This window comes from Lytechinus pictus, chromosome 16 (genome assembly GCF_037042905.1).
Source record: "Lytechinus pictus isolate F3 Inbred chromosome 16, Lp3.0, whole genome shotgun sequence".
NCBI lineage: Eukaryota > Metazoa > Echinodermata > Echinoidea > Temnopleuroida > Toxopneustidae > Lytechinus > Lytechinus pictus.
In genome coordinates, this window is record NC_087260.1 from 6,481,191 (window position 1) to 6,496,977 (window position 15,787).

At 37.1% G+C, this 15,787-nt stretch overlaps 1 protein-coding gene across 3 annotated transcripts in view; it reads right to left on the minus strand.

The window, feature by feature from the left end:
- Window positions 1–1,834: 1,834 nt before the first annotated feature.
- The window catches only part of LOC129279301 (U2 snRNP-associated SURP motif-containing protein-like), a 39,604-nt gene continuing 25,651 nt past the window's right edge, over window positions 1,835–15,787 (minus strand). For 2 of the 3 annotated variants that reach the window (XM_064111334.1, XM_064111333.1), the window contains exons 13-22: window positions 15,520–15,704; window positions 14,472–14,634; window positions 13,779–13,946; window positions 13,121–13,261; window positions 10,791–10,917; window positions 9,650–9,837; window positions 9,079–9,206; window positions 8,437–8,563; window positions 7,617–7,727; window positions 1,835–6,755 (exon numbers count right to left, since the gene is read on the minus strand). In XM_064111334.1, the coding sequence (XP_063967404.1) occupies window positions 6,258–6,755; window positions 7,617–7,727; window positions 8,437–8,563; window positions 9,079–9,206; window positions 9,650–9,837; window positions 10,791–10,917; window positions 13,121–13,261; window positions 13,779–13,946; window positions 14,472–14,634; window positions 15,520–15,704 (1,836 nt within the window). In that variant the 3' untranslated portion in view covers window positions 1,835–6,257. The remainder of the gene's footprint in view (window positions 6,756–7,616; window positions 7,728–8,436; window positions 8,564–9,078; window positions 9,207–9,649; window positions 9,838–10,790; window positions 10,918–13,120; window positions 13,262–13,778; window positions 13,947–14,471; window positions 14,635–15,519; window positions 15,705–15,787) is intronic. The other variant, XR_010296091.1, reaches the window with a different exon arrangement.

Sequence of the window (15,787 nt, forward strand, 5' to 3'; positions counted from 1 at the left end):
GGGTTGCTCTCGAACGTGATATTCATGGCTAATACTCCATCCCCCCCCCCCCCCCTTCTGCCACCCAACTTTAATACACTGTACCATGTCTTTCGGTTTTTTTTAAAGTTTAATATAATTTGGGATATTGATCATTATCACCATCATCATCACTATCATCATAATCACCGACATCATCATAATCACCAACATCATCATCTCCATCACCATCATCACCAACATCATCATCATCCCCATCATCATCACTATCACCACCATCATCATCATCATCACTATCACCGTCATCATCATCATCATAATCATCATCTCCCTACATTTTGCAGATTAATTTCAGCGACTACACTGACCCAACATCAGCTTTAATTTGTTGTCAATAATAAATGTTAAATTCTATCACAATCTTTTTTTTTACATCTAGGACAATCAAATGCTATCATTTTAGTATCTTCATATAATAGCAAGGATAATGATGAACCCTCAACAACGTTATGCAATATGGATCGGAAACAGGCATTCAATTGCAGAAACACCCCCTCCTACCACCACAAAAAAACCTAATAAATAGAAAGAATGAAAGTATTGAAGAAACAAGGCAAACGCCAAGCGTTGTCTCGCCTGCATATTGCAGTCATGAAGAGACTGCATGTCAAAACTACATGTATGCTATATGACTTAGATGGACCTATGTTACGAGTTTGGCGATCCCACCTCGAAGCTATAGAAAGTTATTGTGTGTACAACACAGCAGTGCCAGTCATGGAAAGTTCATTGACCTTTGACCTTAATCAAATCCAACTCACATTCGAACTTGACCTGCACCTTCAAGAGATGGACCTCTTGTTTGAATTTGGCAATCCTACCTCGAAGATATAAAAAGTTATTATGTGTACAACAAAGCACAGTGCCAGTCATGGAAAGTTCATTGACCTTTGACCTTAATCAAATTAAACTCACATTTGAACTTGACCTGCACCTTCAAAAGATGGACCTCTTGTATGAATTTGGCAATCCTAACTCGAAGATATAGAAAGTTATTGTGTGTACAGCACAGCACAGTGCCAGTCATGGAAAGTTCATTGACCTTTGACCTTATTCAAATTCGGCTCACATTTGAACTTGGCCTGCACCTTCAAGAGATGGACCTCTTGAATGAATTTGGCGATCTCACCTCGAAGCTATAGAAAGTTATTGTGTGTACAACACAGCACAGTGCCAGTCATGGAAAGTTCATTGACCTTTGACCTTATTCAAATTCGACTCATATTCGAACTTGACCTGTGCCTTCAGGAGATGGACCTCTGGTATGAATTTGGTGATCCCACCTCGAAGATATAGAAAGTTATTATGTGTACAACACAGCACAGTGCCAGTCATGGAAAGTTCATTGACCTTTGACCTTATTCAAATTCGACTCATATTCGAACTTGACCTGTGCCTTCAGGAGATGGACCTCTGGTATGAATTTGGTGATCCCACCTCGAAGATATAGAAAGTTATTATGTGTACAACACAGCACAGTGCCAGTCATGGAAAGTTCATTGACCTTTGACCTTATTCAAATTCGACTCATATTCGAACTTGACCTGTGCCTTCTGGAGATGGACCTCTGGTATGAATTTGGTGATCCCACCTCGAAGCTATAGAAAGTTATTGGGTGTACAACACAATTGTTGACGACGACGACGACGCCGACACCGGAAATAGTGATACCTATGTCTCGCTCCGCTACGCGGGCGAGACAAAAAATCAGAATAATGCATAAATTAAAACTATTCATACATAAAATAATAAAACAAAGAAGATATTCCAGAAATTACAAGAGAACAATACACTGTATGTTGAAAAATATTCACAACTGTATTTTCACCAAATACAATATACATAATCAAAGATAACTTTTAAAGAGTCCCTTTTCATTTCAACATAGGATATATAGCTTCATACTGACCTTCCTGCACAAGAATATTGAGACACTCTTCATGTAACATTGGATATTTATAGGACAAACTATTCATATTACAACACATTGGTTGGAAAGTCAATGGACACATTAGCATGGATGGTGGGTACATTACGTAACCGATTGATTGCTAAATTATGAAATTCACATCTTGAAGTTTAATAGATTAATCTGCAAGCAAACTAAAATTCAACACTTTAAGAAACTTTACCATGTTTAGTGTGAAGACGAGTCTCCAGACCCTCTGGCCCATATTCTGAAGTCAGGTTTACCTTAGACCACGGTCTAACTCTGTGCTAAAATTATGGGAAGCCAAAAGTGTCAAAGTTGTATGTTTCTCATGTTTACTGTGCTCTTTCCTGACTCATCGATGGTGAAGACAATCATTTATTTATACTTCCTAGACAATTATGAATGATTTGAGAGCCAAATGAGCTGAAGTATGATATCTTTACTGTTAGTGACTTATGTAACAATTGGCTTTGTGTTGAATAGGGTTTAATAGCCACAGTACACGAGTAAATCTAGTCTCCCTACTTCAGACTCTTCATTATGCACTATAAACCCACAGGTCTGTGCCTGCAGACTAGGTATTACATGTAGATTGTGTTGTGTAACAATCTAAACCAGAACTTAACAGAATCCCATAAAATGGCTACCCAAGCGTTTGTATTTATGTTAACAAAAACAAATATGCACCAAATAATTCTGGTAAAATTGTGTCATTGCTGAGAAATTGACATAATAAGCATGTTATTCCAACAAGGTTTAATATTTGTTTTCCAAGCAATAATATTACACTGTCCCACATGTGCCCAATCTGTGTTGGCAAACTCCAGTGTGGTTTACAGCTGAGATTCCATGATTACACACAGTTGCATGCAGGTTTATGCAAATGAACCAGAACTATCTCTTGCATGACATATGGGGTGTTGCAAGAAACTTGCGATCCATTGCAAGTCTATTTTTGGTCCCTAAATCAATCACATGTCTTGCAATTAAATGCAAATTAGTGATTGCTTGCTAATCTGCTCCTAGAATCAAGTTTCATCTGATTTGCTATAACAAACGTTGATCTATCAGATGTAAAATTGCAACAAAATATTTGCAATTGATCGCAAATATTTTTTTGCAACACCGCCATAGAGACAATTAACCTTCAATACCTGTTTGCTGCAACTACAGGTGAATAGCTTTCAGTGATGATACTGCTACAAGGAATTGAAAAAAAAAATCTAAATCAAACCTTACATGTCAAACAAATGTTTTAATGTAGCATACATGTATTATTAACATTATTGTCGGATGATTAAAGATTTCTGATCAAGAAAGGGTAAAGCACTTTATACCGGTAAGCAAGTATTATTGTTAATCTTTTATCTTATTATTGAACAGCATAAAGGCAAGGGTACCAACGTAGGTATTTTTAGGGATGTGAAAAGTTATTTTGGTGGAAATGCAATATATTTATTTTTTCAGCAATAATTAATGTGATGGGGGGGGGGGGGGGTGAAGCCTGAAGTACTTTTTATGAAAGAAAATGTTTGAAAACGGCAACAGTAATAAAAAAAAAAGGAGAACAGTTTGCACCTTTCAAAAGAAACTTGTAAATGCCAGCAATTTTGTTGTTAGTTCCCCTTTTAACAATTACTTACCCTGAATAATTGTTTAAAGGATCCTACATATAAAGATATACTGCCTAAAATGATAACATAAGAGGTCCTTTTATATGTGATGTGCCACTCACCAGGCCTCTATGTAAAGGTCACTCACATTTATTGCGAGATAAGGAAACAAACTTGGACAGCGATTGCTGTAGCCAGTAATTGAGCTCATGTGCAATTTGGATACACCTATCATGGGAACGTGATATCTATACAAGGCCAGACTCGAAGTGGGCGGTCCACTGGTGCCTGCCTGAGGCCGTTGTGCAATTTCTTCCACACCGGTGGACTGCTGAAATAAAGAAAAACATAAGAAACCAAAGTGTGACCAAAGACTTTGAATATCAACAACCTCCAAGCCTGTATTTCCTTATCTAGATTTATGTATCAAAACGTTCACATAAAACTATATTTCTAAACAATAAATCAACACAGTAGAGCCATGCTAATAATAGTACTGAGGATGTAATTTTCTTGCTTGAATTATCGGCCCGAAACGTTATAACCCCTGCGCATGGGCACAGCCATTTTGTTCTATTTGTGATCGATCAATAGTGCAGCAATTCTGCAGTGGGGTGCAAACAATGCATACTATGCAAAATGGATGCGTCCATGCAACTGGATTATAACATTTCAGGTCAATAAATTCAAGAAAATTTAGAAATCCTGTTTGGTACCATTATTTTCACAGCTCTACTTGGTCGATTTAAGGTTTGGAATAATAGTATCGTGTGAAAGTTTTGATATAAAGATCTAGATAAGGAATTAAAGGCTTAGAAGTTGTTTATAGTCATAGTCTTTGGTGACACTGAATTTCTAATGTATTTCCTCATTTTGGTGGTCCACCAGTCTCCGCCGAAAAAATCCAAGGCAGTCACTAGTCAAAATGAAAAAATATAGGTTCTATAAATTTGGAGGGACACCCCCCCGGCACAGTAATGGGCAATAAATAAATATGTAGAGTTTGTTTCATTTGCAGCACAGTGCATGGGATAAGCTCTTGATTATGACCAAGTGAATGATAATAGTTTCAAAACAAACAAAAATGCTCAGGAAATGGATTGTGGAACTCAAACATAATTGTTAGCATATAGCCATGACAATGTATGACCAAACTATTTCCTCTTTCTGGCTGGATCACTAAAAATTATTGGTTAACAAATTAAAGACTTGGCCCATTCACATGCAAAATGGAGATCTATGGGAAATGTGTTAAAGCAAGTCAGCAAGTCTAACATGGCTCAGTCAAACAGTACCAAAAAAAAGGAACAAATAATGACCTTTCTCAGACAAGCAAACATTCTAATTCCTTGCAAACGAAGAAACATGGAATTCTCTGTCTTTCCAAAATAAAGCCTAACGACGACTGTCTGAATATAATTCCTAGTGATATGTTACTCCGAACCAACACTATGTCAACCAGAATGAATCTTGAGATTTTTATTGAGATTCTAAGCACACCCTAAGCTTTAAAATGATACATAACTTGTCAAAATTGATCAACCATAGCCCACTTAAGTACTCGATTGACTAGAAGAAATCCAGTGAGAGCTTTAAAGAATACATGGTTCACTAAAGACAGTATGAGATATGCACCTGCCATCTTGGTGAAACTTCTAAGCAGTCCAGAAAAACAATGACGGAAACCTGGTATCTATTATTAGTCAACTTTACAACTCTAAACGTTGACAGGATGTTGGAAAAGCATTACTCCTTCAAATGAGCTGAATTTCTAAATTCTAACTTTTTGAAGACCAAGTTACTATTGCAGCTTTCTACGGAGAAACTTCTCTGGTGACTTAATGTTGGTTTGGGGGTAAAGGGTCACATTTATCATGCATTATGGTGTATGGTTTCAACAATGGAATAGGAAATACACTATACCATACAGGTTTATGAAGGAGGAAGAAAGGAAACTTGAAGTGCTCCAGGTTCAAATTTAACAATGCAGCTTGCAATAAGTCCACAAGATTATTAATAATATCTAGACAGTGGACAGGTTATATTGGAAATGCAGCATCTCCTACCCTGTACCAAATGAATTAAACCAGTGATTATTGAATTCTGTAAATCCCATTTGCTTTGCGCAGGGACTGTACAGTTCTGGGGACCGTCTCACAAAGAGTTGCGATTGATCCAATCAATCACAACTATGGACGGCCAGCAACGTTAAAATCTAAAATGCATGTTTGTTCGAAATGTTTTCTAGATATGACATAAATTACATGAATTCATTGTTTTCTTGACAAGTTGGTGTGCTCGCCTTTGTTTACAAAGGACATTTTGAAAATTGTAAGTAGAAAACATTATGACATTGATGGATTTCCATAGAGTTAAGATAGATTGGATCAATCGTAACTCTTTGTAAGACGCGGCTCTGGTAGCAAATATCTTATGGCTACTATTAAAGACTATAGAGTTCTATATGGAGAGTTGTCATTCAAGGCAGGATCGATACACAGACTCAGATAATAACAGTTCTGTATAGGACGAAATAGAAAAAGTAGAATCATAAATCAGATTGATAATTTCACAAGTATAGAGTCATAATGTTCTTTGTCTAACCAAATTGCCTTCGAGAACATAATTAGACAAAGGAATGTCCAAAGAGTCTTTTATCTCAGCTCCTGGTGTCAGTGTTTGCTTTTCTTCTTATGGCTTGACCTCCTATGTGGGGACCGAGACCTTGACCTCTGCAACCTTCTACCGGGTGAAGGTGACCTTCTCCTCCTCGGTGACCTTGATCTTGACCTGCGAGATTTCTTAGGCGATCTTGATCTGTGGCTAGGTGTTCTCTTGGGAGAGTGTGACCCTGAACGATGGGAACGACTTGACGGAGAGTCAGAGTATTCCCTGAGAACCGACAGCGAGTCGGGAGACCCTTTCCGGCTGGTGCTGCGCCTGATCGATGGGGACCGCGATCGCGACCTGGTGCGCGATCTGCGACGCTTTCGGTCGCGATCTCGCCTAGAGGACGGGATGGGCATCATTTCTTCCTCTCCGGAGCTTCCCTCTAGTTCCTTGGTGAATCTCTCGCGTTCCCTTTCACGAGCTCTTTCAAACTCCTTGAGCCGATCTCTTTCCCTGTCCTTGTTCTTTGATCTCTGTCTCTCGGCTTCCTTTTCCTTTTCCTAGCACAAAGACAAAACATTAAGAGATTGTTTACACCAATACATGAATTCTGTTAGTTTAAAGCTAAATATCTTAGTTGCAGCGAGCAGTGATTGAATGAGAAAGTCTTTAGAATTCAAAGTCGCTTGTCATCATATCATCGTAGATCTAGATTTGGTTTATATACAGAGATTTAATGCTGAATTCATGAAATCGAAGCTGAAAAAGTGATAACATAAAAAAAGACCCACCAAAGATATGCACATGTGGAACAGTGTATTATCATTGTTTGGAAAGAAAAGACACCTGGCTAGAATGACACGCTTATTCTGTCCACTTTGCAATTTTCTACCAAAATCATTTGCCACTTACAAATTTTATTACTAATTCATACACATAAACTCTTGGGTGGTCATTTTTTAGGATTTTCTAATTTTTAGATCGTTACCACAAATGGCAATAATGTTTTTAATGTTCAAAGCTCACAGTTCAATGTTTATTTCTCAATTGCATTGTGGTCTAGTGGTTATGACTATTGTCTTTCAATCTGCGGGACCTGGGTTTGATTCCTAGCAATGGCACATTTTTCTTCAGCAAGAAATTTACCCACATTGTGCTGCACTCAACCCAGGCGAGGTGAATGGGATCCTGGTAGGGAAAAAAATCATTGAATAATGCTTGCGTGCCTAGGTAGTCGAGCTAAAGCCGGGTAATAATAATAGCAGGGCCCGCTGGGAGAACAGGTTTCGGAACTGAAGTGGCTACCCTGGGTAAATATACTGTTATCATTTTCATAATTAATAAAATGCAGCATTCATATTTGAATTGAACCATACATGCAAACCAAGAGAACGTTTAATGAAGCATAGCATCTTTCTCACCTTCTGCATGAGTTTATGTCTGTATCTTTCCACCTGCTCCTGTAATGTCATGTCCTTCTTCCTGCCTCTTCTACCGGACTCAACATCATCTTGGAACTTCATCACTTTCACCTAGGTAACAGATAAACGCAAGTAAAAAGTAACCATTACACGGGGCACCTCTTTGATTTATGTACACGTGATGCCATCAACCCTGTTGACGTCAAATCTTTTGGGGCCAAAGAAATTGCTTTGACTACGGGGAAATTAGATTTAAGAAGGGCTAAAAAACAACAGCATATGAAGAGAAGATGACGACATGAAAAGACCTATGACTTGGGAAAATATCATGGTAACACAATACTTGCTCCGGCCTTTATTTCATCTAAGATAGAGGGTTAGGGTTGCAATAGGGTTTTATGTTAGGTTTAGGATAGGGTATAATGTTAAATCCAGGGTTGAAGTTGGTCATTCCATTAATGTGTGGAATCAGATGCAGAGCAAATTTTTGCCAGACCAGGGTCCCGTAACACAAAGGTTAGTGATTAATCGTACGCTTGATTTCTACGACTGATTGTACATTGTAACCAATGGAATCAGTTGTAGAAAAATGTTCTACGATCAATGCTAAGCTTTGTGTTACGGGCCACAGATGTCATGGAACCAAATATATGCAAATTCAACTAAGGCAAGTTCAACTAAACAGGGAGTCTTTATCAGGTGCTAGTTTTGCACATTGTTTTCTTTTTTCAGTCTTAAAGTCAATGTTCAGGGGACATAGAGGTAGAAAAAGGATGGCATGAACTGATTGAAAATAATTCAATTTTGAATGAACTCTTACCTCAATTTCCCTGAGTTTTGCTCTCTTGATTTCATTCATTTCAGATGATTTATAGAAGTCTGTTGCTAAAGACTGCACACTGTCGTCTCCATCTTCTCCGTTCTCGTCTCTTTCTTCCATCTCCTCTCTGCAAAAAATTCAAGGTAAAAAAAAAAAAACGAAAAAAAAAAAGGAATTAAATATATCAAAGCAAAGCTTTAAACCCAGTAAAACAATCAGCCAACTCATTTCTTCTTACAGACTACAACAAAAGAGTAGAGCAGAGTCAAAACTTTGAAAAAATTACACATCCACATCTATCAATCTAAACCAAATTTAAATGAAATCATTTTCAATCAGGGTCGTATTTCAAACAAGGGGGAGAAAAAAAAAGACAATCTGTCTTTATCAGTCATGTAGTGAATGCATCATTTTGCAAACAAGCAGGGAAGATATTTGTTCCAAAACTGTGGTTTAATTTTGTTTAACAAACTGTTCAACTGTTTTCTACCAACTCAATTTAGAATCTATCCATCTGATATTTGTGTAATTTCTGTATTTTTCTGTGCAATTTCTTTTATATATGATCCACCCGTCCATCAATCTTTACATCTATCTAACTGGGTCAACCAATCTATCTCTTAAAATTTTCTTTTCACTTACTCTTCATTTTGTTCTTCTTGCTCTTCTACTTCATCTTCTTCCTCAGCCAAAGTTTCCCATTTTGATGTTGTCATGGCTTGGGCTTCCAACAAAGACGAGTCAACGGTTTCCCACTTGGAAGGTGCCACCTGTAGAAAAACAATCTTGATCATTTCTCTCTCTCTTTTTTTAAATATCTTTTTAAATGCAATAAAAATGCATGAATGTCATACGTTCATGTTCTGGGCCCCGACTTACAAAGAGTTACGATTGATCCAATCAATCGTAACTCTATGGAAATCCATCAGTGTCATAATTTTTTCGACAGGAAATATGCAAAATGCCCTTTGAAAACAAAGGCAAACACACCAAGTTATCAAGAAAACAATGAATTTATGAATGTACATCATATCTAGAAAACATTTTGAACTATCATGCATTTTAGATGATGACCTTGCTGGCTTTCCATAGTTGAGATTGATCAGATCAATCACAACTCTTTGAAAAGTTGGTTTGTTTGATCCGTTTCCCATGTGTTGTTGCTATGGGCAGGTCTCACTGTACACTGCAATCAATCCTTAGGGTTCCTTACCTTAAAGCCTTTGCTCTCATCTGATTTCAATCCACCGCTGCTTGTGAGCGATCTCTGGTCGTCATCATCCTGAATGGGGGCGCCGTCAATGGGAGCACCGTCAATAGGGGCACCATCCATGGGGGCACCATCAATGGGGTCACCATCTAGAGGGGCACCGTCAAGATCTTCAGCACCTTCTGTGGGAACTAGTGAATAGATTACAGGTTATCAGGTTTAGCTTAGAACTCCTAAAACGGAGAAAAAATCATATTTAACGAAAAGTGTGCAAATTTTCAGGCCACCCCCCCAAAAAAAAAGAAAAATTAAATAGTTTCAATAAAGAGAAAATCAAGACAAGTGGAACCCCTCTGGCAGTCTCGCCTGCATTACACAATTCGATATAGCAGCAGTGCTGGCTTTGAAAACAGCTAATGAATGAATATAATGTGATATGCGCTATGTACAAGAACTGTGTTATTTTAACTAATCACAGAAGAAAACACTAATATGTTAATAAAATATTATTCCATTGACCCTGATCATGTGACGTAAGACATGTGCAAAACAATCATTCATACTTAGATTACCCTTATGTCAATGTTTCATGAGCTAGATCCATAAACTTTCTAAGTTATGATGACAATTCCCCAAATACCCCCAACATGGCCAAAGTTTGTTGACCCTAAGTGACCTTAGACCTTGGTCATGTGACCTGAAACTCGCACATGATATTCAGGGATACATGGTTGCTCTTATGTCCAAGTTTCATGAACTAGATCCATAAACTTTCTAAGTTATGATGACATTTCAAAAACTTAACCTTGGTTAAGATTTCATTGTTGACGACGCCGCTGTCGGAAAAGCGGCGCCTATAGTCTCACTCTGCTAAGCAGGCGAGACAAAAATCAAGGCAAAATCCAATAAAATGAAATAGTGCATAAGTGAAATGAAACTTGTTCTGAGTGTTTAGTATGAGTTTGGCAAGCTTAATCTGAATGGAAGCATTCTACATTTTACGTATGAATGGATTTTTTTACTATTTTCAATTGCTTCATCATATTTTGAATGTACATCATCATCATCCAAGAACATGGAATGTGATGTTCAGAGCACCAGATAACATGGAGTGGACATTGTAGACAATGGAACAACTCCTTACTAGGGGCACCGTCAAAATCTTGTTCATCCTCCAGGGGGAGACCATCGAAATCCGCTGCATCAACCTTTGTCTTCTTGGCTTCATCAACCGGTATGCCATCCAGATCAACCTCCGGTTGGGCAAGGGCCTGGTGGGAAGACAAAATGGAAGGGTGGGGGGGGGGGGTGTTATCAATCTCTGGTATGATTCAATTCAATTTCTTATCGTCCATGAGATAATTTGTTTTGGGATTTTCATGACATATCAAAAACATGGATTGCATGATACCAATACACAGTGGGAGCAACACACAGTGGAAACTTTTTAGTATAATTTACTGTTTGTTTTATGTTCTAGCAAATAGTGAAACTTGAATTACAAACAAAACAATAAAATCTTACTTCGCCAAGATTAATGTCAGGATTTTTTTTTTACATATAATCTAAATGCACATAGAGTTAGAGAGCTGCACCAATTAAGAAGGAAATAATATAACATGGTAAAAACTAGTCCAGAGCTGTACGTTTCATAATCATAAGCATGCAGGAAAGCCATTTTTACAAAGGAATCTGGAATATGCATCATGACAGAGCATAATGTCTGTTAATGATAGACCACACAGACGGGACATTTCTTTTTGTAAAAATTAAACATTGAAAGTGCAAGAAACCTGGGGGGTGTTTCACAAAGATTTAAGTATGACTTAGAGTCGCACTTGAATACCGATTTGCGTACGGTATGAAAGGCTTGATCGCATTGGTCAGATCGTGTCATGAGGATGCGCACTACTGTGTGTCTATCAATAAGATCGCGCGTTGCATACCATGTACGCGTCGGCATTTAAGTGCGACTTAAGTCATGCTTAAATCTTTGTGAAACACCCCCCTGGGGCGGTATTCTGAAAACGTTCTTATCTTAATTTTGTTCTTATCTACGTCACGTTCTCAAATTGGTATTCTGAAAACGTTCTTATCTTTTTCTTATCTTTGTTCTTATCTTTTTCTTATCTTGCTTTCCATCCTATGCTGAGCGCGTAAATTTATTACACGCGCATAATACAAAAGCGCGCTAAAAAGATAAGAACAAAATAAAGATAAGTGGTATTCTGAAAACGTTCTTATCTTTTATCTTTCTTATCTTTTACGATATTTATGATAATATTTAAGATAGCTAGAGGGTTATCACATCTCACGATGTTCGCGTTCTTTCTTGCTCAAAAAAGATGGCCATTGGTAATAACATGTATTCTTTCCATCCTTTCTTTCATCCACCCTTTATTTTGTTTTTCACCTTTTTTTTCTATCCTTTTGTCTTTCTTTATCTATTTTCACTTTTTCTTCCTTTCTATCTGTCTATCTTCCTTTCTTTCATTCTTCATTTATATCTTTTGCTTTATTCTTTTGAATTTTTTAATCTCTTCCTTATTCTTATTTTACTTTGTTTCATTTATTCTTCATCTTTCTTCCTTTTTTATATTCCCTTTTCGTTCTTTTTCTTTCTTTCTTTGAATTAACCTTTCTTTCGATTTCTTTCTTTAGTCTTTATTTTTGCTTTAATTTCTCTTTCATTGTTTCATTGTTTCATTTTCCTTTTTTCTCTTCATTCACCTTTCACATTTTTTTATTCCTTCTTTTTCTCTTTCTTTTTTTTTTCTTCCACTCGTTTTTTTTTTGTTCAGTTCTTTATTCCTTCATTTTATCCTTTTAATCTTTTTTTGTCCTTTTTCGTTTTTTTCCTTTAAGTTTCTTTCTTTCCTTTTCTTCATTTAAGATCTTTTGCTTGCTTTCTTTCGTTTACTCTTTCATTACTTTCTGCTTTGTTCCTGTCATTTTTTTCCTGCTTTATTCTGACCCTTTTCTGTCTCCTTTCTTACCTACTTACTTTCTTTCTTCCTGTTTTATTCTTTATTCGTACCTGCTTTATTTACTTTTTTTCTTTACTTACTTTCTTTCTTCCTTCATTCCTTCCTTCCTTCCTCCCTCTCCTTTCTTTCTTTCTTTCCTTATTGTGCACGTGTCTCGAAATAATAATCAGTCATTGCGTATAAAATCCCTATTTCGCGCAATGCGCCAGAAACAGTGTACGCACAGCGCCCATGATATTATCTTGACATAAGGAACGCTTCTATTGGTTAAACTGACAATATAAAGCGCATTTTGATTGGTAATATCCTAAAAATGGGCGTGTTGAAGATAAGAAGGAGGCAGTCCTTACAGAGATAAGAACGCGTTAAGAAGATTTTCAGAATACCGATTTGCAATGATTTTAGCGTCTTCTTATCTCAATGAGATAAGATAAAAGATAAGAACAAAGATAAGAACGTTTTCAGAATACCACCCCAGGACACTAACCTCTGGGTCTTTAATCTGTATGTCCTCCTTAGCAGAGTCATGATCTAGGAACCCAAGGAAGATGTTCTGAAGACGGACCAGGAAGTCATTGGGATACACAGCCCAGTCATTCCAACTCCTGAAGCAAGCCATCACCCGTTGCTACAGAGGTCAAAATAATGTTAGAAGTTATCAATGGTTATGTGCAAATAATATTGCAGTCCTATTAAACACATTGTACAATTGTAATATACTTATCCATCAATATGAATTACAGTCTTGCAATTAACAGAATTCATTGGATGCAAAGGCCGCGTTTCATGGAGGGGAATTCTACGTATCCTCTCACTCTGTGATAGTGGAATGTCCCTGAAATGATTTGTCTCCATTTGCTATTTCATAAGAAAAGTCGTAATGCTCTAGAATGAATCATGGCCTGAGCACTACGTAAAGGGACATAAGAATGATTATTTTATGGAATTGCCCAAAGGAAGCTTGATTTTAATTTCAAATTCGATCTTGAGCAATCGGATATTAGAATTTCAATAGCTAACAACAGACGTTCATTTTAACCGCTGACAAAATGCTTTGTGAAAGACTCCCATGATTATCAGTTTTTCTTCTGTTGTATTCGAATCATTCATGCAAGGACCTGTTTTCACATAGAGGTAATTCTAACCTTGAATTGCTCAGCTTTCAGTCTCTGTTGAATACTTCTGTACGCCTCTCGGACATCTTGCATCATGACCGGTAGATAGTTCTCAAAGAACTTGCGGAAGAAAGAGGCATTGGTTACCTTGGTACTGGAGTTGAAGAGGATGTCCGACACTAGGAAGAATCGTCCAATCTAAAGATGGAGGAAAATACAATATGCAACTGAAATGACCTGTGAAATTCAATATAACAAATCAAATGATTTGAGTTAATTAGATCATCACTCCTTTAAGTATATTTGGACAGAGTTTGAAGTTGTGTAAGAACCCAAAGACATAATGCCCCCCCCCCAGCAACCACCTTTGGTGGGCAGAGGCATAAAAATAGACTTTAAACTGTGACTTTGCCCTATTCTATTATACTACTTAGATTTGGATTGTCAGACCTTTGAAATGCCCATTAAACTATCTGACCATTCTCACTCCTATATCGTATTTGGATCAAGTTTGAAGTTGATCTGTTAAACTGTCTGTTAGGTATCGTGAAGAACATTAATGGGACGAGTGGATAGACAGACACCCCCCCCCCCCAAAAAAAAAAACACCACAAAGCAACAACAAAAAACCCATACCATCATGACTCCAACAACCATCCATAGTGCACTGAAGCATAAAACATCATGACATAGCCTCAAAGAAGAGAGACATAAAGCAATTACCTTTTTAGGGAGTGGTGTTTCTATAATAGCCAAAGATTCTGCGATACATTCAACAATCTCCTCTGCCGAGTCAGCATGGTCTAGGCAGTACACCATCGTCTCTCCTATCTTATACCTATCCATTGTAATTGCCCTCAACAAGTCCTCTAGCTTATCCCTTTGACTGCAAGGAAAAAAACAAGGTCAAAATTAGATAGCCATTGATGATACTCGCTTGTGGTTAGGCAATAGCCGGCACATGATATTCATTATGGGTATTATGCTTATATTTTTATACTAGGGGTGTTTCACAAAGATTTAAGTGTGACTAACAGGGTGCTGCAAGAGATAATTTGCAATCAATTGCAAATTTTCCTAACATATTACAAATGATAAATTTCTCACAATAGCAAATCATTTGATCGTTTTGTTTTCAAGATATAGACCAGGGCCCCGTCTTACAAAGAGTTACTATTGAACCAATCAATCTTAACTGTATGGAAATTCATCCATACCATAATTTTTTAAATACAAAATTTGCGCAATCTCCTTAGTAAACAAAGAGAATCACACTGAATCTTCAAGCGAACGATAAATGTATGAATATACATAATATCTAGAAAATATTCAACTTCATAAAACACCCATTAGTTCCTCTTCAATGCATATATTGAACAGCCAGTCAAATTTTGGAAATCAATAGGGATCAAAATTAATTTTCTGTGTTCTTGTTTTTCATACAACTTACTTACGACTGATTTTGAAAACATACAAACGGTATGAAATTGTAAGATAACGCACTGCAGTTGATTTCAAATGTGATAAAATCAATTTAAAATCAATAGTAAGTCTGAATTGTCAAGTTACAATATGGATTTCATGACATTTGAAGAAACTTTGAAAAAATCTCAATCAGTGTTTAATTTCACCTTTTTACGTGAATCTATTTTCATCAAAATCAATAGGAAAATCAATTTTTTAACTTGATTTTATTGATAGAAGACAAGAATACTGCAAACGATATGGAATTTAACCTCCATTTGAGCCAAACGGTGAGAAATGCACTTACTGATTTGTGAGCATTTTTTTCTTTGGGAGATCAGGCGGTGGAAGAGGAGCTTTGTTGAGGGCGTGCTTCGGTGCCAGGGCGTCTGGCATACCTTGCTGGTATGGATTGATAGGGGGCGGTCTCCATACTGAGCCATCTTTGAACATGAGAAACTCATCCGTTGACCATTTGGTTATGGAATCGCCCTGATGGATAGAAAAGTGACATCAATGGGTAAACATGACAGGGGTAACAATATATCTCTAAAGTGCTTAGAGGCATCATTCTA